This window comes from Leptomonas pyrrhocoris, assembly GCF_001293395.1.
Source record: "Leptomonas pyrrhocoris isolate H10 chromosome Unknown, whole genome shotgun sequence".
Lineage (NCBI taxonomy): Eukaryota > Euglenozoa > Kinetoplastea > Trypanosomatida > Trypanosomatidae > Leptomonas > Leptomonas pyrrhocoris.
Window position 1 is genome coordinate 387,196 of NW_015438357.1, and position 27,434 is coordinate 414,629.

At 60.3% G+C, this 27,434-nt stretch overlaps 2 protein-coding genes across 3 annotated transcripts; both read left to right on the plus strand.

Moving 5' to 3' along the window:
* Window positions 1–930: 930 nt before the first annotated feature.
* On the plus strand, window positions 931–8,202 carry ABB37_00110 (hypothetical protein; the record flags this gene model as incomplete). The annotated part of the gene is made up of 1 exon (XM_015796180.1): window positions 931–8,202. One exon carries the CDS (start codon window positions 931–933, stop codon window positions 8,200–8,202), a length of 7,272 nt encoding a protein of 2,423 aa, XP_015664188.1.
* Window positions 8,203–8,760: 558 nt separating this feature from the next.
* ABB37_00111 (dynein heavy chain cytosolic putativee) lies at window positions 8,761–27,073 on the plus strand (the record flags this gene model as incomplete). Of its 2 annotated transcripts, none has more annotated exons than XM_015796181.1 (1): window positions 8,761–27,073. In XM_015796181.1, exon 1 carries the CDS (start codon window positions 10,001–10,003, stop codon window positions 27,071–27,073), a length of 17,073 nt encoding a protein of 5,690 aa, XP_015664189.1. In that variant the 5' UTR covers window positions 8,761–10,000. The 2 variants fall into 2 exon arrangements, with proteins under 2 accessions (XP_015664189.1, XP_015664190.1); XM_015796182.1 differs by having other exon boundaries at window positions 8,764–27,073.
* Between the last annotated feature and the right edge of the window lie 361 nt (window positions 27,074–27,434).

The following is a 27,434-nucleotide window of genomic DNA, read 5'->3' on the forward strand; positions in this document are numbered from 1 at the left end:
ATAGTTGAAATGACCAGGCGTCGTTTACCACTGTTTTCTATTTTTTCATTTTTATCTTCGGTATCAGCACTCATAAAAAAGACGCTTTAATATGTTATACACGTTAAAAAGGAATCACTCACCTAAAAACAAAGGAAAAGGTTCATTGGTGGTTGTCCAGTCCGTAAAATGTTTAACAGGAGGGTTCTTTCTTCTTTCATAAGTCAGTTTATTGCCCCCTAAAAAACCCCTTCCGCGATCGCCGTGTGCAAAAAAATGTATTCAGAAGGCACGCTATTCTTCTCTGAACTCCGCGCATCCCTGCAAGGCAGCTAAGGCGCCAGCTGTGCTTACGTACCCTTCTTCCCTCCCCCCTCCCCTTTCATCCGACGCATTTTCTTGGATTTGTCCACACACACCTGGGCGATATTCCACGCTTTCTTTCTGGCTCGCACAACTCACACGTTCACCCGCTTCAAACAACTCCACTGCCCGCAGTTCTCCATATAAAGGTAGTTGCCCGTGTGCAAGCCTTCGCGTTGGCATTGTTCCTTGCCGATTCACTTTGAGAGAGAGAGGAGGAGGAGGAGGAGGAGGAAGAAACCAACGTAACAGCCGACATAACCAGACGAGTACGTTTCCGGTTTTCTCCTGCTTTATTTCATTTGTGATCTTTTTTTTATTGGTCTTCTTTCTCATTTTTCAACCCTTTCTCGTCAGCAGTTACGTTCACTTTTCGCGTACGGTGCATAAACTTGTGGCTGACGAAGCAGCCGCCTCGACATTGCGTTGAGATTTACGCCTGCCTTTTATTGTCTTTGATTGTTAACGAAACTAAGAACAAGGAAGGGATGCGTCTTGCCGCCCATAGAGGTGTTCAGCAGCACAAATACGTAGAGTAACCAACATACACCCCGACAGCGCACGTCAACGGCTTCTTTTTCCCCCCGAATGGCCTTTGAAACCCTCATCAACACCATCACCCTGGTCTGCCTCGTGCTACTTGGCCTATGGATTGTCGCGCACATCGTGCAAGCCGTGGGTCTGCTGTGCATGCGTCGCGCGTACCGGCTCCACAGCAAAAATGTGTTCACGATCTCCTTCGTGCCGCTGCAAACGCGCCTGTTCCACGAACTGGCGGTGCCGCAGTTCCTCGCCTCGGAGGCGATCCAGCGCGGCGATGTGCCCCCTGCGCCGCGTGTGCTGCAGAGGTCTGGCGATGTGGCTGAGTACGGGAACCCTGGCGTGGCACCGTCCGTCACGCCGCCCATGTCTTCTTCCACCCCTTCATCGCTCATTAACTCCGTGCTCACTGGGTCACCGCTTAGCACCCTCTCCAGCACCGAAGACAGCAAGGTGCTGAAGTTGCGTAAGAAAGGTACCAAAGCTGCTGAGAGCAGGGAGGTTGTTCAGAGTCAAGCCGAGGTGAATAAACCGGTGGCCGTCGCTGTCCCTCTCCCACCTGCCGCACTGGAGTCCGCCGACGCTGCAAGCCCTTCGTGGTGGACCCCGAAGTTGGAGGGACAAGACCTTGTCCTGGGTCTGCAATTGCCGTGGCAGTTGCAGTCCTCTGCGCCGCACTCCCTTTCGGCGCGGCTGGAGAAGGAGCTGAACGGCGCGGCTTCTCTCACGTCGACGTCGAAACGTACTGGGCGCTCTCCCTCGCCCGCCGCGAATCAACGAGGGATCGATGGAGGCAGGAGCAGCAGGAACAGCAGCAGACCTGGCGCAGGTTCCTCCACGCCTCTGGGTTCGTCGCGCCGGCAGCCGACTGTGAGTTTGCAACTTAAGCAGTACCGTCTCACCTCCGACGCGTTGCTGTCGATGACCGCGCCGCTCTCCGGCAGCGTCTGCGCGCCATCCTCAAACCTGCGAGACGCCGCGCGCCTTGATCTGCAACGGAACGGCAGAGACTTCCACCACCACTACTATCGCCAGCACCGGCGTGAGGACGACACCGCGGCGAATGGCTCACCGGAACTGCGGGCGGCCATTGATGCGCAGCTGGCCACCGCACCGATGCAAATTCGGGTACAGACGATGACCGCCGCTTCCGTCCCCCGTCCTGTGCGTTCCTCGTACGCGGTGAACGCTGGAGGCGGGTCCGCGATGGAGGAGCGCGCTGGCCCGCTCGACTTCGACGCCATCCGGTACGCCTACATTCGCTATCATCAGCGCCTGCTCGAGGTGGCGGTGGCGGAGCAGACGGCGATGGCGCACCGCGGGAAATACGACCGCAAGTCGGCGAAGCGAGCGCAGCGCATCGCGGCGGTGCTGATGCAGTATCTGCAGTACATCCACGATGACGACGGCGACGAGGACGCAACAGTGATGGAGGACTCTTTTGAGGTCGAGGGCAGCGGACACGAAGACGGCAGCAACTCACCTGGCAGCTCGAACTCCACTTCTCGTCTTGACGGCGGACGTAGCAGTACGGTGAATCGCGGCCGCGGTGTGCTGACAGGCACCGGCGTTTTCTCCATGCGACGGCGCGGCAATCAGTCCCCGTGGGTGCCGTTGCTCGAAGACGGCCGCGATGACCTCGGTGGAGTTCGGCACCTGGAATCCTCTCCCGCCGCTGCGAGCCCACCGCGCAAGCAGCCCTCGCAGTCGTTCTCGCAGCCTGCAGCCTCAAGGCGGCCCTCCTTGGCAGCTGCGCAGGTGAGTGCGAAAAATAGTAAGGGTGGAATTGTTTCGGCTGATGCCAGGTCTCCTCCGCAGCCATCACCGTCGTTATCGCCCGCGATCGTCGTCGCGCCGCCCCCGCCGCCGCCGACCGCGCAAGAGTCGCGGCGCAGCACCCGTAAGCGTCGCGAGGCCGCGCAGGAGATCGCCGACAGCGCCGTGGATGCGCTCGAAGCCCTTGTGGAACGCGTGCGACAGGCGCAAACGCTTCGGCCGCGGTACCAGGCGCTGCTGCTCACCGTCAACTTCCGGGCGGAGCGCTTCATCGTGCGGCGCGGTGCCAGCGGGCTGCCGACCTGGACAGCGCTGTCGGTGCCACACGCCTCGATGAAAGCAGGAGCAGGCGCGTCGTCCTCGCCATTCCACGGTGTGGACGGTGGTGGTGAGGTGGCTGGGTCACGGCAGCTCAGCTCTTTTTCCTTCAACAATCACTCCAAGACCTCCTTTGGACAGCCGCGCAGCCGTTCGTTGAACACTCGTGAGTCGGGCTCCGGCGTCTACGACTTGGCTCGGTCGGATTCGGCAACTAGTGTCAGCAACTCGGGGGAGTTTGCGCCGGAGTCTTCTCGCACCAGCGCCGTGGACGGTCGAACCGAGAGAAGAGAGGGCAGCAGGGGCAAGACGTCGCCCTTCTCGTCAGATCAATCTACCCACGTCCCCATTCAGGCAAATTCGAACGCCGACGAGACGGATGCGACGGCCGCGCTCGAATACGATGTTGGCACTACGCAGGACACGTCCAGGTCGTCGAAGAGGAGTGTCACGGACCCTTCTTCGCCAGTGAAGACGTCGCAAGACCTGCAAACGCTTTCACGGTCGTCATCGCCGACCCCGTCGGCTGACGCAGCCAAGGTTCCTCCGCTGAGTGCTGGCTCGTTCGCCTCCATCACGCCCCTCGGCAGCACCAGTGCCAACGACGCCGCGACAGAGTTTCTCCGCGCGAGCCGCCGACTCAAGCCAGACCCCGGCTCCCAGCAACTCGGTGTTGAGTACTCGCACAGCCATTCAGCAAACGGGCCCACCAAGAGGAATTCGTCGTTCCGCGAAGGCATCAAGGAGGACAGCGTTGAAATTCAGGGCTTGCCGATAGAAAACGACCGGCAGCGGCGTGCGGCAGAGCCGGTATCGCTGCCACATTGTGATTCCAAGGGTCAACCTGAGAGGTCCACTTTGTTGAGGCAAGACACGTGCAGTGGGTACAGCGACGGCGGCATGCTGCATGCCCCGTCGTTGCCACCCGCAGATGCGTCACTCAATAACAACAAGCCGCAGCACCAGCAGTCGCCGTCAATGTCAATGGATGCCACCGGCACAGCTTCGTCTGCCCTGCCGGGACCTCGTGAGACGGACCTTCGTGTGGCGTACATCATCGGCGCCGATCGCGCCACGTTGCTGCGCAGCCTTACGCTGGATGCCACACAGACTTTCGCGGCTGGCACGCAAAACTTCCTGTGCTTCTTCACCCACGAAGACGAGCAACGCGCCCGACGGCGCCACCTCGAGCAGATGGACCGGCAGTGCCGCTTGGAGCTACAGCGGCGCCTGAGTGAGCGCACACATGCGCTAGCCGACGGGCAAGACGGCGGGCCATCACCGTCGGAGGAACGTCACGGCAGCAGTGACGCTCACGCAAACGCTTCGCGGTCCTCTTTCGTGCAAGCACCCCCAGCAGTCGTGTCTGTATTGCCCTCTCGTTCCGCAAGTGGTCTGGGCTCAGGTTCTCTGCGATACACGCGAGCAGCTGGCTGGCACACCGTTGGGTTAGGCGGCAGCGGTGCGGCCTACTCGGACTCCGCTGCCTTCGGAGAGGAGAACGATAGCGTCTCGCGGAGAGATAGATACGCGCCGTCACTTAGCCAGCACAGCCTTCACAGTTTAGCTAGTGATAGCGCGACCTTCACCACGCCACCGCCACGGCCCGCGTCGACAAGCGGTGCTGGTGAGGCGGCGGTGGTAGTTCACGCAAATCCACAGCAAAGCAAGAAGCTTGACGGTTCTGTTCTCAACGCATCTGACACGATTGCACCGCACAGTTTGGAGGTGAGCCTGCACTCGCCCGACGACGGAGCAGGCGTGTCCGGCCAACAGCGAGGAGATGCGACGGAGAAGGCAGTGGCGCACGTCTTTCAAACCGCTGCCTCGCTCACTTCCTCCGCGCTCTCCGCCAACGCTTCGACGCTGTCCACACCGTTGCAGGCGGGTGGCACAGTCGTCGGGGTCGGCGTGTCGCTGCCGGAAAACGGCGGCGATGCAGTAACGGCAGGCGTGCAAAGCGCACCGAACAACCGCAGTTGCCACGAGGAAACGGGAAAACACCCTGCAACGACGGAGGCAGAGGAGCTGCTGTCGCTCATCAGCACCGACGACGCCTTTGCGCACTCGTTACACTCCGTTGGCAGCGTGGCGGAGCAGCTGACGGACCTCAACGCGGTGAGCACACCGTTGCATTCCCCGTTGAGGGTGGAGATATCTGCAGCTCCCGCGTCCGCAGAGAGCGCCACCGCATCAAAAGCGCCAGTTGCGGAAGCAGACAAGTCTGACAACGCCGTGTTGCCACCTCCGCCATCGCAGGAGAACGCCGGAGCCGCAAAGCAAGCAAAAGAACTCAACGGCTCTGCAAACAGTCGCGTCGCCAATAAAGCCGAGGGTTGGAACAAGAAGGATGTGAAAAAGCCGAATGCATTACCATCAGAGAACGCAAAGGTGAAAGGGAAGGGTAAGAAGGCAGAGAAAGCCGCTGTCACCTCTGCTGTTGCTGCTGCTGGATCGGCTACACCAAAAGAGATCCCAATTCCAGCGTCAGCAACTTCAACGCTACTCACTCTACCCATTCTTGATTTACCAGACACTATTGGCGATCACGACGTGCGAGGCTACTACGCTGCGATCGGCATCACCCTTCCAGAGCAGGTTTTTTTGCTACGTGACGCGCCGACGGATTTGGAGCTTTATTCATCTACGAGCGCAGGCGTCCCTCACGGCGGCGGCGGGGGCGGCCGTCGTCAGCGTTCCGCCACCCCAACGCGTCGTGCTTCGAAAAGTCTCGCCCGCACCCGCTCCGCGTCTTCCTTCGCCCCGCTGCAGAGCGCTGCGGTGCCACAGGCAACGGTGAAAGGCACGTCGCTGCCGCAGCGTTGCGGTGTGGCACGTGTGCTGGAAGGCCAGGTGGAGGTGGCGGAGCTGTCTCTCGACGTGCTGAACCGCCAGCTAGGTCCGTTTATTCCACAGAAGGAGCCCGTTGTCGACACGCGAAGCAACAGCAGCGTCGACGATGGCAGCGGTAGTGATGACGATGATGATGATAACAGTCGCGATGAGGCGTCCTCTTCCTCCTATTCGAGCTCTTCCAGTGAGGCTCTTGACAACGACAAGTACCGCCACCGCCGAAGCAAGAAGCGGCAACAACGTCAGGAGAAAAAGATGACAAGGGCAGAAGTGGCGTTCACACGTGAAGAGCGCGATGCGAGACAATCGCCGAGAAACACACGAAGGGACGGCAAGGGGCGCACCGACGATCGATCCACTCAGCGTCCACGTGCCGCAAGGCGCACGCAGTCTCGACGCGATGCCAAGAACAGCGCGGCCACATCGCCAAACCGTGCTAAACGGCGTCGCCGTCGCCAGCGAAAGCAGCAGCGCCGCATCGCCGTGTGGAGACGCCGCCTCCTGCGCAAGCAAGCTGCGTCAAATCGGGCGGGTTACTCGCCTGTTTCAGTCGCGGCGCTCTTCTTCACGGCTCCGCCGCCGCTGCCGAGGGCACTGCTGCAGCGATTCGAAGCCCAGCGTACGGTCTACGAGCACGCTGCCCTCCCGCTTCCATCGTGGGCGTTAGGCAGTCTGGTCTCCGATGAGAATCTCAGCACCACCACCGCACCTCGACATATGGCTGACCATTCGGCTGGAGAACCGCAGCAGCCGCAACAACAGCAGCGCGCATCGATTTGTGTGACGCTCATCTACACCTCGACCGCGGAGCAGGTCACGCAAACTTTGCTTGTTGCACGCGAGATAGCTGCTTCTGCCGCGTTTACAAGGAAAGCGGCGCTGTCATCTTCGTTAGAGAACTCGCTCATCTTTAACGGCAACCACAGCAGCAGCAGCAACCGTGTAGGGCCTCGACGTGGCAGCTGGGTAGATGGGTTGCGAGATTGGCAGCAAAATGAGAATCGGCTCGGTAGCTCAGCAAATCGGTTTGGCGGAAACTACGACGAAAACCGGTCGCTTCCCAAGGGTGCGTCCTCGATGAACACGAGTCCGCCAAGCCCAATCGACAGCATCCACACACGAGGTCGCACGCGGGGCCCGGACTCTTTTGCGAGCTCTTTGACGGCCCTACCACCCCCACCCGCGGTCTCCGGCAGTGCGACGGCAGAGAAACGCAGCCAGCGCGAAAAGTCAGGCCGGGGTGATGAACAGATGAGCGAAAACCGTCCGGAAGGCAGTCGCGTCGAGGATCGGGCGGCTGTGGCGATAAGTACTGCAACGGACGTCGAGAGCCAGCCGCTGCCGCCGCTGCTCTTGCTTGCGGAGTCGGCAGATAGCTTCATGAGGTATGCCGACGACGCCGCACCACCACCGCACGCGCGCAGCAAAACAGCAGAGGGTGTTGCACACCAAGCGACTTCCGTCTTTATGGACGCTGGCAACGGCAGCAGTAACTTCGATGCGCGCCGCTTCGGCAGAGAGGAAACCATGTGCTTTGAAGACGACATGGTCGCTGCCGGAAACGCAAGTAACAGCAGTAGAGCATATCGAACATCGGCGCTGGGTGGCGCGAAGCCCGGAGATGACGCGGTGTACTCCACCGAGTTCGACAACAGCCTCAAAGGGGCGAGAAGGCTGACCACCGCTGCGGATGGCGTGGTGGACGTGCTACGCGATTCAGCCAGCTTTCCTGACGGCGTGCCCATCAGTCTCTCTTTAGCGTACGTGCGCATTGGTGATGACCTCTACGCCGTGACAGAGGTGATCGACCGCACCTTCTTGCAGTACCGCGAGGAGCGGGTCATCCATCCAAGTGCAAAGCACACTGCAGTGGAAGGCGACGTGGCATCCTACTCCGACAGCGGCGAAGACGTCGAATCGCGTAACGGAGCCTCTTCTCTCTTCAACACGTCCTTCTCTTCGGACACACCCTTCTCAACGCTGGATGCGGCATTGGAGGCCATTCAGAATCAGCACGAGGCCACCGCACGCCAGCAGCGTCGCCGAATGCATCACCGCCGTCGCGCTGTGTCCACGATGAACTTTGGTGACCTTTCTTACTCGCTCGCGGGGCCTGCGCCAGTGCGGCCAGGCACGCGGCGGCAGGAGGTGCACATGTGTTGGCGCTGCCTCAGTGCGGAAGCGGCGGTGATCTTCTTGCCCTGTGGGCATTACGCGGTGTGCGAGGACTGCGCGGAGGTGTTGGCGGACTGCTGCGTGTGCAAGACACCGATCTTGTCCAGTGTCGTGCTGCTGGAGCGCAAGAAGGCGCAGCGGACGGCGTCCACTCCAAAGCAACACCAACCGCCACCACAGCAGTCGGAGCAGCGATAATAGTGGTGGTTTGCGGGGTTTTGCGTGTCCCCGTTCCTGACTTTTTCTTTGCGGGCAAATGAGCTAAAGCCTTTTGCTTTTACGGCCGTCCGGCGACTTTTGGGGTACACCTTTATATATATATAAAACTGTTTTCATCTGCTCATTTTTTATTTCTTTCGAAAGGCGTGTGTTTCTAGCATGTATACCTCAGCTGCAAGGTCCTTCTCTGCTCATAATGATTAAAAGCGGCACAGTACTAGCTGGATAAAGTGTGGCTGCACATGGTCAGAGACGCAGAATCACTCACCCGTCTCAATGCGGAACAGTGTACGAGGCAGCTGAGCGAACATGTCGCTGATTCGATGCGTTCACTCTCAAGAAGGAGGAGGAAAAATAATGACTTTCGCATTTCAGAGCCTCTTTTTTCCCCCGTTTCTCCAATCAAGTTCTGCTGCACCTTCTCGTCGTCTTCTCTTCTCGATTTTTCTCATCCCTCCTTATCATCGTTTTTCTCTTCTCCCTTGATTTCCATGATAATTTCATTAACTATGCCGCACACTCTTTGCTGTTGTGCGTAGCAGCCATACTTTTTTGTGTTGTTGTTGTTGTGGTGGTGGTGTGTGTTTGTGCTGTGGTGAAAGCAGAAAACACACGGTGCTTGCCGGAGGCTTTTCCACGTCTTCCATATTCGACGTTCTTTTTTATTACTGCCTAATCCTCACATACGCATCGTTTACCGCAAGAAGGAAGAATCAACAGAAAGAGGGAGAAACGGACGGAGCAAGGGGAAAGAGGTGGCCACTCCTTTTCGTTGTTCTCCTTTGCATAGTTCTTTTTTCCGCCTACCTTTCTTCCCTTAAACACTGTAGGCTCATTTGTTACGTTTGTTTTCGTCTGTAGTTTTTTTTGTCCTTTTCCTTTAGTAACCACCTTTTATCTGCTGTTGATGTTTTCTGAAAGAACCTAGCGCAGCAGCAAAGTGAACGAAGGCGCGCTTCAAATGCGAACAGCAAAAACTGTTTTTGCGGACTTAGACACTACATCAGGTTAGAGGTGGGGAAAGAGAGAAAAAAAATAAGAAGAATACATGCAGCGCTGAGAAGAGGCTTTTTACACGTAGCTTTTTATTTTGATTCTTCTGCCGCTTTGTTGCGCTCGCTCCATCAGGAAAAATAACGCTTGGCTCGTATATTCATCTTTTCTTTTTCTCAGTTCCCCGCGACGTGCACGCCCGCCGGCACCTTTACGCGTCGCAAAATCTGTTGATCGTCAGGCCAGTCGTTCCTCATCAGAGTCTGAACTGCTGTTTTTTTCTTCTTTTGCATATATATATATGTCTTTGCTTTTCCGGCCCATCAAACGTATACCCGCGTGTTTTTTATTACTATTGCGGTGTTTCTCCACTTTTTGTTCTGCTTTCTGTGTCTGGTGTTGGCCTTCGTTTAGTGGTTTTTATTTGGTACATACATATACATTTGCGTAAAGTCTTCTCCGCCTCAGACGGTCTGCCGTGAGGAGCTTCGATTGTCGACGTTTTTGTCTCCATTTGTGCTTCTGAGCCATTTTTGTTGTTTTCTTGCTTGGTTTTTGGAGAGTTGTACACCCTACTTGCGGTGTCTTCCTTTATCCCTCCCCTTTCTTCCTCGTCCTTGCTTTTTGAAAGCTCTCGAAAAGCACTACGAATCGTGATCGAGCGCTTTCACTCTCGCTACACGTCCCGTCAATTTTTGTCCACCCACAAAGACACAGTTTCCACAAAAGTACTAATACCTTTTCTGTTCTTTCTTTTTTTTTCCTGTTTTCCACTTCAATAGCAATGTTCCCCTTTACCGACGACGTAGTGCAGTTCATCGTGTTGCTCACGCAGCACGGCACGGTGGAGAAGGTTCGCGCCGCCATCAGCCAAAACCCCGAGGTGGCGCACTTTGCCGGTCCGCTAGACGTTTATGGAACTGACCCAAGTGTTCCACCAGGTCACCGCAACAGCACCACACACGGAAACGGTGTCTCTGATGCAAAGGCAGCGGCAGGCGCCGGCGCAACCAACGACGACGCAAACGATGACAATGACCTTCCGCAGGGGCAGTCCGCCTTCTTCACGGCCCGCACTCCTTTGGTGGCGATCTGTGAGCTCTCCGACGATGCATATGGCGCGTCTGGCGGCTCGCGCATTATTGCGACGGCCGACCCCGCCTCCTTCTTCCGCTCAGTCTCTTTCTCAGACGATGCGGCTTCCGAAGAGGGCACGCTGGGCGCCACCTTGCGCGGTGCAGCGGGTACGCTTCGGCGTAGCTCCAGCATCGGGTTCGCACTGAACAAGTCAAAGGCGATCAGCTGTGTTTTGCTCGAGCGGCGCGACACCGCGTTAGGCGGCGCCGGACTCCATCCGCTCTCCGTGCGCGACCTCTACATTCAGTCCATGGACCTGCAGAAGCCGCTGAACACGCTGCAGGGGATTCTTCAGAATATCTACGACCCTATGCTGCGCTCGCACAAGACACAGTCAGCGCTGCGCGCGCAGGTGCAGGATTTGTTGACAGGCATCCGCTCCATGCACCATGTGCTGCCGGAAATCGACATTACCCGCTACGTGCACGACGATTTGCTGAAGCTGTGCGACGCCAACCCGCAGCTGGATGTGCCGCAACTGATTGACCGTCTCGGCGAGCCGGCCAAGGACCCGAGCTTCATTCGGCGCATTTTGCAGGTACGAAATCGGTGCAACGAGGCCCTGTCGATGGAGCCCCTCCTGTCCGGTAAGACGGAGGAGGAGGAGCTCGCCAAGAAGAAGCAGAACACGAACAGCAAGTCCTACGACGCCTCGAATGCCGCTAGCGCAGTAGACGCTGCGGGTAGTTCCCTGACTCGTTCTGGGCTGGGTGCAGCGGACACGAGCGGAATCGCTGGGCGCGGCGCCGCCGTGAGTATTTTGGCCGCGGGCTACGACAGCGACGCGGACGATGACAGCGTGTGGGCGGTGCAGGAGCGCATCGTGTACTGGCAGTGCGTCGGTGCGTGGATGGAGGATGTGCTGAACCAGCTGCGCGGACGGGAGTGGCGCCTCCTGCACCGCCTGCTGGGCCAGCGAGTGGAGACGGACTACGTGGCCGAGTACGTCGGGTACATAAAGCTCGTGCAGGAGTACGTTGCGTTTTTGAATACGATTCCCGAGAAGCAGCTCGTGCATGTGCATGACATGAAGGAATTTAACGTCGTGGCGGACGAAATCCTGGTCGCGGCGACGCGGCCGACGCGGTTTAGCCCGCGCCTGCAGCTGAGCCTTTTGACGTCGCTCGTGTCACAGATTGCGTGGCGGTGGGTGAGCGTGATGGAGACGCAGCCGGTGTTGCTCGTAGACGCGGACGCGGAGGGCGATGCGAAGTCCGCAGCAGACGGCGGCGGTGGCAATAACAACCTCAAGGAGTCTACGTCTGCTGGGCGTTTTGACATTAACACCGCTACTAGTTCAGCAACAGGTGCAGGAGCGGCAGGTGGCGACGCCTTCGACCCCATTGCTTCCCTACAGACATTGCGTGTAGCCATCCACGCCTTGCGCACGCTGCAAACGAGGTACGTTGAACACAGCAGGGAGCTGCGGAAGCAAATTCGCGTTGTGCGCAAGCCACGCGACCACCCCGAGCACCTGCGGGTGGAGGCGTTGCTGCAACGCTGCATTGCCGTGCGCGACTTCCTCGAGGGCCACCTGCTGCTGATGCGCCAGCTCGGCGTTGTTTTTTCCACGCAGGTGCGCTTGCCGTTTGCGTCGTCGAAGAGCAGCGTGTCTGCGCCGCAACCGGGCGAGGAGTACGCGCTATCGATGCAGGATGCGTACAACGAGTGCGTCCTCGCCGTTTGTGGGGCGCGGAGCGACGGAGGGCCCTTGAGCCCACAAGGAGCTGCGCAAAACCACAGTAATTTCTTGTGGCGCACCTCCTCCACTGCGGTCTACCGCTTCAACCACGCCGTGAACACCTACCAGCAGCGACGGAATCAGTGCGACGAGCAAATCGCCCTGGTGGTGAGTCAACTGCTCAGCAACCAGCAGCACATTCCAATCGACGGCCGCGCTGTGCTCACGAGTGGCAACACAAACCCGCCGACAGCTCCGCCAAAAGTGCCAACCATCACCAGCTTCGCCGACAGCCGTGGGCTGCGTGTGTTTCGAACATACAAGAGCTTCAAAATGCTGCCGCTGGAGCGTGTGCAGAGCGTCGTGCAGAGTTACCAGGACGCCATGGCAGAAAAGCTCGGCGCCTACGTGACCTACATCCAAGAGTCCTACGTCAACGTCCACCTTACCAAGCAAGAGGTAAGCTACAACACGACGCGATTCGGCGTGTCCACTTTAGTCGCCCAGATTATGTGGGAGCAACGACTGGTAGAGGCGCTTTCCGATGCCATGGTCCGCTTCGACTACGTCAGCGAACACGGCTGGCACCAGCTGCTCTTTCTCCGCAACGTGGAGCACTTCTGGCGGCTCAACTCCGCGTTGGCGGACTTTATCGGTGTCCCGCTGAACCTGCTCGCGTGTGATGAGCTGCGGCTTGACTCGGAGGTGCACGGATGCGCCGTCGCCCTTGCGTGTTTAAGCCTGCACTACGCGGACGAGGCGAAGGAGTGGGGACAGGACGAGTACCTGCGCGTTGCACAAGAACTGGTCGAGACCCACGACCCCGGCTCGCTCGTCGTGGCACGTGACCGCATTTTGATCGGAGGTGCGCCTCGGCTGTACAAGACGGCCGCACGAGTCCGCGACATCCGCAGCTCACGTGACATCATCCTGCAACGCATCACCACGCACATCACGAGCTGGTACGAAGAGGTTGACAAGTTGGTGGTGGGCAGTAACCTAGACGTGCAGACGATGCTGCTGACAGGGCCGGTACTGTGGGCGGTGAACTGCGGCCCAGCCGGGGTTTCGTACGTTGCTTCTGGCGGTGCTATCGCTGGAGACTTTGACGTGTACGGCGCACGCGACGGTGGTGCAAACACGAACAACAACAATGCGTCCTCGGTAACGGCAGGCGCTATCGCAAACGCGAACAACAACGGCAGCCATCTCAGCAACAACGCTGGTTTCTCGGCATCGCGTATTGTCAGCCCGCCACCAGCTAGCTTGTCACGGCCGCGTCCGCGCAGCATCTCCCCTTCCTACCGCGGCTCTTCTGCTCCACCGGGGGAATCCTCGTTGAACCTGCCGCCTGGTACTGCTGCCACGGCGGCTGCGACGTCGATGTGGATGATTGAGGTGGCCTTTCCCTGGAGCCTCCTGGCCACCGCGCAGGATTTGCGCTACCTGGAGGCGACGCAGCTCACGCCATACGTGCTGAACAGCCTCGCCGGCGGCGGCACCATGGGCGAGATGGCGCTCTCAGGTCGTAGCGGGGTGAGCATCAGCAGCCTGTCCTCCCCACACGGGCGGGGGTCAACGGCAGCTGCGGGACTCACACTCCTGCGCGATGCCTTGCGCAACAACGGGCTACGCACGCGTCTGGCGCACACGCTGGTCGAGCTGATTCACGTGTACTACGTCACTGTGAACGGCGAGGACGCGGCACTTGTACTGGTGGCCACTGACGAGTATCAAGAGGTGAATCGAATGCTTCAGCGCGGCATGACGCTGCGGTGGAATGACGAGGGCGTCCTCGCCTACGTGCAGCAGCTCGCGGACACCATGCAAACCTTCACGACCACCGTGCAGCAGGTGCGGAGCAAAACGGAATCCGTCTACAAAAAGATCAAGGCGTTTCACGTGCGTGCCTTTCACCCCGACACAATCCTGCAGCGCGTGAGGGCGTTGCGGCGCATCGTCGATGCCCTCGCGCTGCGCTGCGTACACGCCCACCTGTGGACGCGTCAGATCCAGCCTCTCCTGGAAGAGGCCCTGCTCACGCAGATGAAGTACCTTATGCACTCATGGACCGAGGACTTCCAGTCCATGCGCAGCGACGTCCGCTTCCTCGAAAAAGGAACGGAAACGGACGTGTTTCGGCTGACCCCTCTGCGCATCCGCATGCGAGTGGTGTACAAGGAGGTGCGCCTCGAGTGTCCCTGCTCGGCGTGGCGGCAGCACTGGATCAGCGAGCTGAATCGCTTTCTCAGCTGGGTCGACGTTTTGCCGCGTCTGTACAAGCAAGAGGAAACGCAGGCGGAGGTGCTTGCGCTGGACGCGCTGGAAGGCCCAGAAGCGAGTGTGAGCAGCCTGCCGTCTGCCCATCGTCGTGGCAACACGAGCAGCATGCGCCCCTCCACCGGAGACGTCAACTCTAGCTTGAATGCTGCCAGCGGTGGAGGCGGCGGTGGTGCATTCTCGATGGGCGGGGGAGGGGGTGCTCGAGCTGACGGCATGAATCGAGGGGAGACGGGCAACGACGGCTATCAGTACCTTCTCATGCGCCTCCCCGCTTCCGCCCTCGCGGAGCCCCTGCATGCGATTGAGCGGTGTGTGCAGGAGGCCATTGACACCGAGAAGGAGTGGCGTCGTGGGCAGCAGTTCCTCAACATGGATGTCGGGCTGATGCAGCAGCGCTTCGGCGGCGATTTGCACCGCTGGAGCCACGCGTTGGGTCTCATGCACACCGTCACCGCCCGCATCATGGACTACACCCAGCCGAACAAGCTGCTGGGCGGTATTGTGATTCTTGCACAAGAGGCGCAGATTGAACTGGGGCGAAAACTCGACCAAGTCAGCCAGTACGCGCACGCCAAGTTTAAGGACCTCCTGCAGGTGGAACAGGAGAGGACGTACAAGGAAATCACGCAGGAGAGGACCACGGTTGACGCGTTGGATGTCATCAGCAACGTGCGCGACGCCGCCGCCTTCCTCTCCGCCGTACCAGGCCTCAAAACGAAACTGCAGAAGATGGACGGCGATATCACCCTCATTGGCGACGCCGAGGCGAGCCTGACGAAGCTGGGACACGTCTTTCCGGAGCATTGGATTTACGCCGCTGCCGTGCGCGAGGAGTACACGTCCCTTGCCGAGTTGGTCGACCGCAAGCTCAAGGCGGTGCAGGTGCGCAGACCGTACCTGCTGGAGGAGGCCCGCACGACTACCGACGCTCTTGAGGCGAAGATCAAAGAGCTCGACGGCCGTTTCCGCAACTTGGACTCCGACGCGGCGTCGAAGGATGCGCCGGCGCTGTCGAAGCAGGCGGTGGAGGGCATCTTCGACGAAGCAACGGCGTTGGATGAGGAGGCGAAGCGCATCACGGCGATTCAGGAGGAGCTCGGCGAGACACCGCACACCTTTTCGTCCTTGCAGAAGCTGCTCGAGGATGTGGCGCATGTGAAGGACGTGTGGTGCCACGTGGCGAGCGCCTACGAGGAGCTGAACGAGCTGGGGGCGACACCCTTCTTCGAGATGGTGCCGCGGCGGATGCACGAGCGTCTGCAAGCCATCGAGGAGGAAACGGAGCAGTACCCCGAGACGGTCAAGAGCTACAAGCTGTGCAAGGACCTGGTCGCGAAGGTGCAGGGCGTGCTGGGTTACAACCGTCTCATGCAGGACCTCCGCTCCGATGCGATGTCGCCGCTAGAGCGTGCCCTGCGCCACTGGACCGTGCTGCAGCAGAAACTGCACACCCCGTGGGTGCTGGAGAACCTGCGTGTGCGCGACATCTGGGACAGCGACCCAGCGGCGAACGCGACCGTCTACAACGAAGTGATCGAAATGGCGCAGGGCGAGCGGCGCATCGAGGTGCAGCTGAACAACATCACGAACTTCTGGAATATGTTCGAGTTCAGCGTCATCGCGTACAAGAAGCAGGTGGTTCTGATCCGCGGCTGGGAAGACGTGCTGGACCGCCTGACCGAAGACCTCAGCACCTTCGGTGGGATGCGGGCCAGCCCGTACTTCATCTCGCCGCAGCTGGTGTCCATGACGAACGAGGCCGAGGCGCGGTTGGACCGTCTTCGGCAGGTGCTGGAGACGCTGCTGGAGGTGCAGAAGCGGTGGGTCTACCTGGACGGTATCTTTGCGGGCAACGCCGAGGTACGCGCCCAGCTGCCGCACGACACAGTGAAGTTTGACCGCACCAGTCGCGAGCTGCTGCACATCTTACCGCGTCCTCGATCGTCTGGCGAGCTACCCGAGGTGCGTGCCTCCTTTTTCCTGGAGGACGAGAAGCTGCAGGTGACGCTGGAGCGTCTACTCTCGCAGCTGACGGCGGTGCAGCGCGCTCTCACGAGCTACCTCGACACGCAGCGCGGACGCTTCCCCCGCTTCTTCTTCGTGGGCGACGACGACCTGCTGGAAATCATGGGCAACAGCAAAAATCCGCTTTTCCTCAACAAACACCTCAAGAAGATGTTCACCGCCCTCGCCTCCTTTCAGCTGGACGGGAATGCGAAGGGCGCCACGACGCGGCTGCGCGGCTTCGCCAGCAGCGAGGGCGAGGAGCTCAACTTCGAGCCGGGCCCCATCGAATTCCGTCAGCGGCCGATGCACGAGTGGCTTCGTGAGGCGGAGCAGGGTGTGGCCTTCACTTTGCGCGAGTCGACGCTACGAGCCTACATGGAACTGATGAGCGACTCCACGCACTACGCGCCGCTCTGGTCGATGGATTGGATTCGCCGCAAGCCCGCGCAGGTGGTATGTCTGGCGCTGCAGCTTATGTGGACCAAGCAGCAGGAGGGCTTGCTGACCGCGCCGTACCACCCCAATGTCCATGCCGCCGCAACAGACGCCGTAGCACCAACGAGAGCGGCAACGGTGTCAGCGAAGTCGCCTGCCACGGCGTCGTCGGCGGTGACGAGGAGCATGGACGGGCTCCTGGTGAAGCTGGCTGGCAGCGTGCTGGATCACTCCATCGAACCGAGTGCGCGGTACCGCTGCGAGCAGCTCATCACGATCGCGGTCTACCAGCGTGATGTCTCGCGCTCCCTCGCAGCGCGCAAGGTGACGTCGAGCTTCGACTTTGACTGGCTGAGCGTGCTGCGGCTCTACGTTGTGCCGGTCAATCAACACGACACGAACAACACCGACAACAAGTCCGCATCGTCTGCTAAGGGTCTGTACCTGTCTGCCGAGACGGTCGAGTGCCGCATGGCAGAGGCGGCGGTGTACCACGGCTTTGAGTACATCGGGGCCTATGAGCGGCTGGTGCAGACTCCCCTCACGGACAAGTGCTACCTCACCTTGATGCAAGCCTTGCACACCAGGCTCGGCGGGTCGCCAATTGGCCCCGCCGGCACCGGCAAAACGGAAACGGTCAAGGCGCTTGGCATGCAACTCGGCCGCCACGTCCTCGTTTTCAACTGCGATGACACCTTCGACTACCAGGCGGTGAGCCGCATCTTTCTTGGGCTGTGCCAGGTCGGTGCGTGGGGCTGCTTCGACGAGTTCAACCGCCTCGAAGAGCGTATCCTCTCCGCGCTGTCCCTGCAGATTCAAGTTATTCAACAATCTCTGCGAGAGCGCAAAGCACAGGTACAGCTGAACCACCGCGCCGTGCCTCTCCACACGAACGTGGCCATCTTTATCACCATGAACCCGGGCTACGCAGGGCGGTCGAAGCTGCCGGGCAACTTGAAGCAGCTGTTCCGCACCGTGACCATGACCATCCCCGATCGCGAGACGATTGCCGAGGTGATGCTGTTTGCACAAGGCTTCACCACCGCCGAGGCGCTCTCGCAGAAGGTGGTGCCACTGTTCCGCCTGTGCGAGGAGCAGTTCACGCACCAGGCCCACTACGACTTCGGCCTGCGTGCGCTCAAGTCCGTCCTTGTCGCCGCGGGTGACCGCAAGCGGCAGGTGATGGCAGAGACGGGCGGCAAGGCGGTGGCGGCTTCGCCCGATGTGGCGCAAGAGGCGGAGCGGACGATGCTGCTGGAGAGCGCCATCGCCACCATCGCCCCCAAGCTGGTGGCACAGGACGTCGGGCTCTTCTACCTGCTCCTGCACGACTTTTTCCCGGGACGGTCGCTGCCGACGCTGCCGATGGCTGAGCTGCGTGACTCTGTGGCCAGCGTGTGCGCCGAGAGCGGTCTGTCCCCGGCGTATGGGTGGGTGGAAAAGGTCCTGCAGCTCTACCACACCAAGCTCACCCGCCACGGGGTGATGATTGTGGGGCCGAGCGGCACTGGCAAGACAACGGCGTGGAAGGTGCTGATGGCTGCTATGGTGCGCCTCGAGAAGTCGCTGCAGATGCACGCCTACGTTATTTCGCCCAAAGTGCTGAGCAAAGCCGAGCTGTTTGGTACGTTGGATGTCACGACGCGGGAGTGGCGTGATGGCGTGCTGACGAGCATTCTGCGGCGCATTATCGACGCGGAGGAGCAGCAGCAGATTCCAGACGACATGGCACTTGCCAGCAACAACGATGAGGGCAACACGAACTACGCGGCGCTCGGCTCTTCCATACGCGCGGACAAGTCATTCCTTGGCAGTGCCGAAAGCTCTGGAGTGCCAGACAACAAGCTGAGCGCTCCTGTTTCTCCCAAAGCGGGCACCAAGCCACCGGGGATCCTGAAGACGGCGGCGGGCAGCGGCGAGCGCACGGAAAGTGCGCCTGCAGACGTCGTGAAGGAGCATTGGATTATCTTCGACGGCGACGTGGACCCGGAGTGGGTGGAGAACCTGAACTCCGTCCTCGACGACAACCGGCTCCTGACACTGCCCAACGGCGAGCGGCTGCCCTTGCCACGGTCGGTGCGCATTTTCTTCGAGGTGCAGGACCTGCGCTACGCCACTCCCGCCAGTGTGTCCCGGTGCGGTATGCTGTGGTTCAGCGAAGGAATCGTGCCCCTCTCGGGTGTGCTCTCGCACACCTACCATCAGCTGCAGGAGCTTCCCATTGTCGACGCGCGCGGCCGTCACCTACACTGGAACACGGACGCGGACATGATTGGTGTGGCGGGCCCGCGCCGCTTCCTCACCTCTGACTGCGTGCTCTCCGGCAGCTACGGCAAGACCTACCACGAGTTCATCATCGCGAATGCAACCCAAAACACCCTGAGCGAAGCGGTGGGCAGTCCCCTTCCGCTGCGGCACGCCACCCGCACCGTCACCATCAAAGATCAGGATGACTTCAACCTCAACGCGACTACGACGCCACAGACCAGCGGGTACGCCACAAAGGAGCAGAGTCCAAAGGTCGGCTGGGAAGGCGGGAACGCCGAGCTCGACCTCGGCTCCACCCTCTACGGCTCCACCGCCTACGGCGCCGCCAGCATGTACCTGACGACGTCCGGCGGCAACAACGCGAACCACCGCAGCCACCCCGATGCAGAGCGAATTCAAGAGATCATGGTGAGCATCTGGGCGGAAGCGTTTGAGCGCAGTGGCGCCGTTGTGCGCGGCCTGCAGCTGGTGAAGAGCCCCGCCTTCCGCGACGTCTGTGTGATGGAGCTCAACGACCTGGAAGTGATACAAAGCATCTTGTCGTTTCTCACCAATGGGGTGTGGCGCACCTTTGAGGCGGAGCAGCGCAACGACGGCGACATCTTTGGCTCGACGGTGGTCACGAAGATCGCCCAGCGGGTGCTCTCGTACGCCATTTTCTGGGGCCTGTCGTCCTCCATGAACCTTGAAAACCGCACGAAACTCGCGAAGGAGCTCGAATTGCGGCCCTCCGTGGACGGCGTTGCGCAGTCGATGGTCGAGGTGGAGGTGAACTACAGCACAGGGGAGTGGCAGCTGATCCGCAACCGCGTGCAGGAGACCTCCATCCTGGCCGAGCAGGTCGGCGCAAACGACACAGTGATCACAACGGTCGACACCTGCCGCCACGAGGACGTGCTGAGCGCCTGGCTCGGATCAGGCCGTTCGGCGATCCTGTGCGGCCCGCCGGGGTCCGGCAAGACAATGTCCATCACCGCCGTGCTGAACAACCTGCCCGAGTACGAGGTGGTCTTTTTGAACTTCTCCAGCGGTACCACCGTCACGACCATCATGAAGGCGCTGGAGCAGTACTGCACCGTGCACGACACGGCGCGTGGTCTGGTTATGGTGCCCAGCTCCGGCAAGCAGCTGCTGCTCTTCTGCGACGAAATCAACTTACCCGCGCTGGACCGCTATGGCACGCAGGTCGTCGTCCAGCTCCTTCGCCAGCTCATCGAGCGCAAGGGCTTCTTCCGCGCCCGCGACAACACGTGGATCAACGTGGAGGATGTGCAGGTCGTGGGGGCGTGTAACCCACCGACCGATCCGGGTCGCGTCCCGCTCAGCCAGAGGTTTCTGCGCTGGGCTCCTGTCCTGTTCGTGGACTTCCCCTCTCCCGACTCGCTTCTCACGATTTACACCACCTACTGTCGCGCGATCCTCGCGTGGAATGAGCGACTGTGCGGGCAGGTGGCGTCGCGGCTGGCAAAGGCGATGGTGGCGATGTACCGCGTGTCGCAGGCCAGGTTCACCCCCATCCAGCAACCGCACTACCTCTACTCCCCGCGTGAGCTGTCGCGCTGGTCGCGGGCGCTCTACGAGGGCATCCTCACATGGGACGACTCGGTGAAGCGGCAGCTGACGGTGAGCCAGCTTGTGCGGCTTGCCGTACACGAGGGCCTGCGCGTCTTCTCGGATCGACTTGTCTCGGCCGAAGAGCAGAACTGGACAGACACCGCCATCAACGATTGCTTCCGCGAGAACTTTGAGGAGGTCGACGCGCACACTTTTGACCGGCCGCTGCTCTTTTCGACGCTGCTGTCGCGCAGCTACACCGACAGCCCGCGCGAGGCGCTGCGGACCTACGTGCAAAAGCGGCTGATCGCCTTCAACGAGGAGGAGACCGTCGGCGACTTAGTCATCTACGACAGCATGATCGACCACGTTGTCCGCATTGACCGTGTGCTGCGGCAGCCGCTTGGCCACCTCCTCATCGCCGGGTCGTCGGGTGTGGGCAAGACGGTCCTGACGAAGCTCGTGGCGTGGATGCGGGGCTTTTCGACTTTCACGCTCATGGTGCACCGCAACTACGTCCTCAGCGACTTCGAAAACGACCTGCGCGCGGTGCTGCGGCGATCCGGCTGCAAGCGGGAGCGCATCTGTTTCCTCTTTGACGAGTCGAACATCTTGCAACCCAGCTTCCTGGAGTACATGAACGCCCTGCTGGCCTCGGGTGAGGTGCCGGGGCTGTTTGACGGGGAGGAGTGGTCAAAGTTGATGCAGGAGGTGCGGGAGGCCGTGCTGCTCAACCAGAGCTACTACGCCATGAACCACTCCACGCGCGGCAACCGCGGTGGGGAGGCGCTGACGGGGAGTGCTCGTGAAGGCGCCGCGACAATGCGTCGTTCCACTGGTCGCAAAGGCAACGACGCCTCCCTCGTCGAAGGCGATGACGCGACGGACCTGCTGGCAGCCACGCTGGCTGCGACGACGGCGAGCGTTACTCTTGGCATGAGCAAGAACCCAGCGGACGACCTGGTCGACGTGAACAGCGATGCGGAGTTGTACCACTGGTTTTTGACGAACGTGCGCGAGTATTTGCACGTTGTCCTGACCATTAATCCGTCCTCGGGCGAGTTCACCTCGCGCACCGTTGCGAGCCCTGCCTTGGTCAATCGATGCACCATTGACTGGTTCGGTGACTGGGATCTGTCCACGCTGCAGCAGGTCTCACAGGAGCGCATTCGAAGCCTCGAGCTGCTCCCCGTCTCCCACGACACCTTCTCCTCGGAAATAGAGGCAAAAAATTCGGTAGTGGAGTCACTTTGCATGATACACCAGGCGACGCAGAACATCAACCACGCGCTGCGGGTCCGGCACGCGAATCAAGGTTCCTTCATCACGCCGCGGCACTTCACCGACTGCGTCTCCCACTTCGTTGCGGTCTTACGTGAGAAGCAGAAGGTGTCGAACGACGCCGTTGTGCACCTACGCAATGGCCTGACGAAGCTGCAGCAGACGTCGCAGGAGGTCAGTGCACAACAGACAACGCTGCGGGAGAGTGAGGTGGAGCTGGAGGCGAACAGCCAACGCGCGCAGAAGATGCTGGAGCGCATCGTTACCGAGACGGATGTGGCGAAGAAGGAGAAGGCGGCCGCGGAGGCGCTGGAGAAACAGCTGCAAGACGAACACGCGAAGATCTCCGACGAAGCAAAACGCATGTCGGTCGAGCTCGCCGAGGCCGAGCCGGCGCTGAAGGAAGCAGACGCCGCACTCAGCACCGTCAAGCCGGAGTACCTGCGGGAGATCCGCGCCTACACGACACCGCCGCCGATGGTGAAGCGCACACTGGAGGCGGTGTGCGTGTTAATGGGCGAGCGCAACAGCTCGGAGTGGGAGACGCTAAAGAACCAGATCCGCCGCGACGACTTCCTCGCCAGTGTGCGCACCTTCCGACCCGACGACATTCGGGAGTCGGCACGTGAGCAGGTGCGCATTATGATGAAGGACAAGAAGTTCACGGTCGAGGCTGCCTACCGCGCCTCCAAGGCAGCGGGGCCGCTCATGCAGTGGGTCTTCTTCCAGGTAAAATACTCGGCCATTTATCAGCGTGTGGCGCCAATGCGGGCACAAATTGAGGGGCTCATTAAGGCGCGTGACGTCAAGCTCGCCGGCCTGGAAAAGGCGCAAGGCGAGGTGCGTGCGAAGGAGGCGTCGCTCCAGCAGCTCATGGCCGAGTACCAGAGCGCCACGTCGCAGATCGGCGAGTTGAAGAAGCGCATTGAGACTGTCAGCGCCAAGTGCAGCCGTGCCCAGACAATTGTGCGCCAGTTGCTGGACGAGCGCAACCGCTGGCAGGCCGAGGTGAAGAGCTCCGACTCCGAGGCTCGCACGACCCTCGGCGACTGCATTATGTCCGCTGTCTTCTTAACCTACACGGGTTTCTACGACGAGTACACACGCGAGCGCGTTTTGATACCGCGCTGGTTGAAGTGTCTGCAGAGCACCGCCATTCCCGTGCGTGAGGGCCTCAGCGTGGCGGAGTACCTGTCTCCCGCGGCACAGCAGCTTTCGTGGGAGGAGGCCGGCTTACCCAAGGACCGCCTCGCCGTCGACAACGCGGCCATCATGAACCGCTGTCGGCGCTATCTGTTGCTCATTGACCCGACAGGGGTGGCAGCAGAGTTTGTGTTGCACTACTACGCAGACAAAAAGATCACCAAGGCGTCGTTTAGTCGGCCGGGGTATTCGAAGCAGCTCGAGATGGCCGTCCGCTTCGGCTACCCCATTTTAATGGAAGATGCGGAGCATCTGGATCCGGCTGTGTCGCCGCTGCTGAACGGCGAGGTGCGCTGCCACGGCACGCGCTACATCACCCGCATCGGCCCCCACGAGGTCGATCTTGCCCCGTCCTTCTCTCTCTTCTTGCACACGCGGAACCCGAACTTCCAGCCGCCGCCGGATCTGGCTGGGCAGGTGTGCATTGTGAACTTTACCGTGACGCTTTCCTCGTTGCAATCGCAGTGTCTGCACTACGTGTTGCTGCATGAGCGGCCCGACGTGGACGAAAAGCGCTCGAAGCTGCTCAAGACACAGGGCGAGTATCAGCTGCGGCTGCGCGTGCTGGAGGAGAAGCTGCTGACGCACATTGCTGAGTCGGAGGGTAGCCTGCTCGACAACGACGCGCTGATACAGAGCTTGGCGGAGCTGAAGCAGGAGGCAACGCGGATTGCGCGCGACATCCACGACAGCGACGACTCCTTGCGCGAGATTCGACTAGTGGAGGAGCAGTACCGACCCATTGCCACCGTCGTCGCACAGGCGCACTTCGCCCTCCAGCGCTTCGCTGAGCTGAACCCGTACTACCACTACGATGTCCGCTTTGTGCTGCGGGTGCTGGACGACGCACTGGGCATGCTCACACCGCCACCGACCCCGGCGTTGCCTGCGGCGGAAGTCGAGCGACTGCACACGCTCACGTATCTCATCTTTCTTCTCCTGCACCGTCGCGTGGTGCGCGGCATGTTTAACGAGGACCACTTGGCGTGGGCGTTCCGACTGGCGCAGCTGCGCAGTGCCATGGGCACCTTCGGCGCCACTGCGGCGGTGGGGAGCTGTGAAGCCGCAACGGGTGTGAATTTGCCAACGAGCGCGAGCAGCTCGTCCGTGTCGCCGGAAGAGTGGGAGTGGATCATGTCGTGCCTACGTGTCACCCGACCTGGCAGCGGCAGTCCGACCACGGCGAATGAAGCGGCCGCCGCTGCATCGGAAGACTTCGTTGCTCTCCCACCGGTGGTGCGTCGGGCGTGCCCCACCTTGGGCTCGCAGAGTCGGCAGGCGTTGGCGTTCCAGCTGGCGAAGCCCGCCTTCAAGGAGGTGCGGCTCTCCTTCACCACGCAGTCTGCCGCGTGGGAGTCTGTCCTCACCTCCGCCGCGCCTGTTGCTGTAAGTGAGTTGCAGCTGTCGAGTGACTGTTTTCCGCGCGGCATCTCGTATGTGCGTCGGATGCTGCTGCTCACGCTGCTACTTCTGAACACGCGCCGCGACGCTTTCAACGAGGCAGCGCGGAAACTCCTGTCGGCGTACTTCTCGGCGAAGGAGATGCACGCATCGGCGAAGGTGATCGTGGAGGGGAAACGTGTCTCCGGTGCACAAGGCGGCGTCTTATCAGAGGAGGACTTCTTTGCCCCGCAGACGAACGACCTCGCCGAGGACATCATGTCCGAGCTGTCCGAAGCTACGCCGCTGCTGATGGTAGCGGACACGATGTTCGACCCGGCCTCGCGTGTGGAAGAGCTGGCACGACGCACGAACACGACGCTCTTCGTGGTTGCCATGGGTAGCATGGAGAGCATCGAGAGCGCCGACGCATACCTGGCGCAGACGACAAAGGAGGGCGGCTGGATGCTGTTGAAGAACGTGCATCTCGCTCTCGGGTACATGGACAAACTGGAGAAGCAGCTGCACTTCCAGCGCAGTGAGCAGCAGATACACAAAAACTTCCGCCTCTTCTTGACAGCAGAGCGCGAGGGCGTGTCGTCGCGTAGTGCTCCGGCGGTGGCAGCCGCGGCTGCCACCGCGTCTGCGTCGAAAGTGCTGCCGATCAACCTTATTGAGACGTCGGTGATGGTTGTGTACGAGGCACCGCCCGGCATGCAGTCTTCGCTTCTTCAGACGTACGGCGAGGCCTCTTCGTATCCGTCCCTTCCTTCCTCCGCCGCAGACGCATCGGCCGACCCTGCTGCGGCAACGACAGCGGCGGCGAGCGCGCAGAGGAACAGCAATAACAACACTGCATTACAGCGATTGTACCTTGCTGCTGCCTGGCTGCACTCGGTCATCACGGAGCGCATCTCCTACAAGCCTCTCGGCTGGAGCGAAGCGTACGAGTACACGGAAGTGGAGTACCAGCGTGTGGTGCAAGCCGTACAGGCGTGGTCATCCACAAAGGGCAGCACGCTTACCGTATCGTGGGACGCGTTGCGGACCATCGTCTCTACCACGATCTACGGCGGTAAGGTGAGCAACGTTTTCGATCAACACGTCCTCGATACGTTCTGCCGGAGGATGCTCAACACGGATGTCCTGCATGACGGGGCTCTGTTGGTGCCCAAGGCGGTTACTGATGCCGCGTCCTCGTCTCCGCTGCCCCCGATAACTGGGCACACGCGCAGCGAATTGCTGCAGTGGGTTCGTGGTCTGGAAGGCGGCAACAGCGACCCGGCGTGGCTCGCCTTACCCGTCGGTGCGGATCGTATGACGCGCGCACGCAGCGCCATCGCGACGGTGGAACGCCTATCGCTCGTGCAAAACACCCTGGACGATGAACTCACCTTCGCCGATGACGATGTTGCGCACATGCACGTGGGGTCAGCGGATGAGGTTTCAGGCTCGCCGTTGAGTGGTAAGAAAGGCGGTGCTGGTACTGCTGATCCCTCGAGCCCCACCGCTGTCAATGCCTTGCGCGCTACTCGATGGGCTGCCAAGGTGCAGGCGTACTGCGTGGCGTGGTACCCACTTTTGTTCAACGGGCTTCAGAAACTGCAGAAGAACGCGTTTGTCCAACAAGCCGTCGCCCTGCACGAGCAGGAAACCCGAGAGAACGTGGATGCCGATCTCTCCAGCACAAAAGCCGCAAACGACATCATCAACCAGAAAGGTGCTGCGAAGAGCGCGGTGCCTCCGCCGCTGGTAATGGCAATGCAGCGCGAGGTGGTGGCGGCGGTGGAGCTGCTGCGCCACCTCACCACCGACATTCGTGAACTGCGCGAGGTGGTGATGGAGGAGCGGACCCCGAGTTCCGTGCACCGCGGGCTGGTAGAGGAGCTCATGAAGGACCACGTGCCGGCGGCGTGGGGCGCGCACCTGGTTGGCGTGCACGGCTCCGTGGCGTGCTCCCTCTTCGTAGGTCTCTGGATCGCCGATGTGCAGCAGCGTGTCGAGCACCTGCTAGCGCTGGCCACGGCGGCGTCATCGGGAGCTATCGCAAAGAAGCCGGTGCGCCTGGGGCTGCTCTTCTCGCCGGGAGCGTTTCTCACCGCCTTCAAGCAACAATGTGCGAGGGCGGATCAGGTCCCATTGGAGCGCCTTGTCCCGCAAATAGAGATGTCAGCTACACCAGCTTCGCGAACGGCCGCGTCGCCGACAGGGGCTTCGAATGACCCTGTGCCTCGCAGCGCAAGCGAAATGGTGTTCTTGGGGCTGACGCTGTACTCCGCGGTGGTGGACAGCGCTGGCAAATGTGCCTTGACCTCCACCACGAAGGTGAATGGCGAGGCGGGCATGCCAGCCTTATCGACAACGGTTTCCCTGCGTTGGAAGTGGGTAAGCAGCAGCGCAAACGGCATCGGTGGGAGCGACTCAGCGGCGTCGCCGGTGGTCCGGATTGCGCAGCAACGCAATCAACAGGGGACTATCCTCCTGCCGTTTTACACGACGGACAACCGTGAGTCCCTGCTGGAGGTGCTGGATGTACCCATCGCGCCAGATCGCGCCAGTGCGGAGTTGGGCATCTCTGTTTGGTACGAGCGTGGCGTCTGCCTTGCCGCCTGGGCAGCCTCTGATTAACAGAAACAGCTTGTGTGTGTGACGGCGAGAGCTCCCGTCCGTGTAGTTCAATTCTGGAATTATTATTATTTTTATTTCGGTTATTTGTTACGCCCACGGCAGTCGGAATGTGCCGTCCTTCGATGTGTATTTTTTGTTCTGTTTTTCGCTTACGATTCGACTTTTGTTTTCGTTAGATGGAGCGCACGCCTATTCCTTTTTTTTTCCTGCTGAAAAGCTTTCGTTTCCCCATTTTTAGTTTTGTTCTTGCTTTTTAAAAAATGCTCACTTGTTGTTGTTGTTGTTGTTGTTGTTTGCTGTTCAAATTTTGGTTTTTGGAGGGTGGTGGTGACAAAGTTGTCGTACCACCTTATCATTTTTC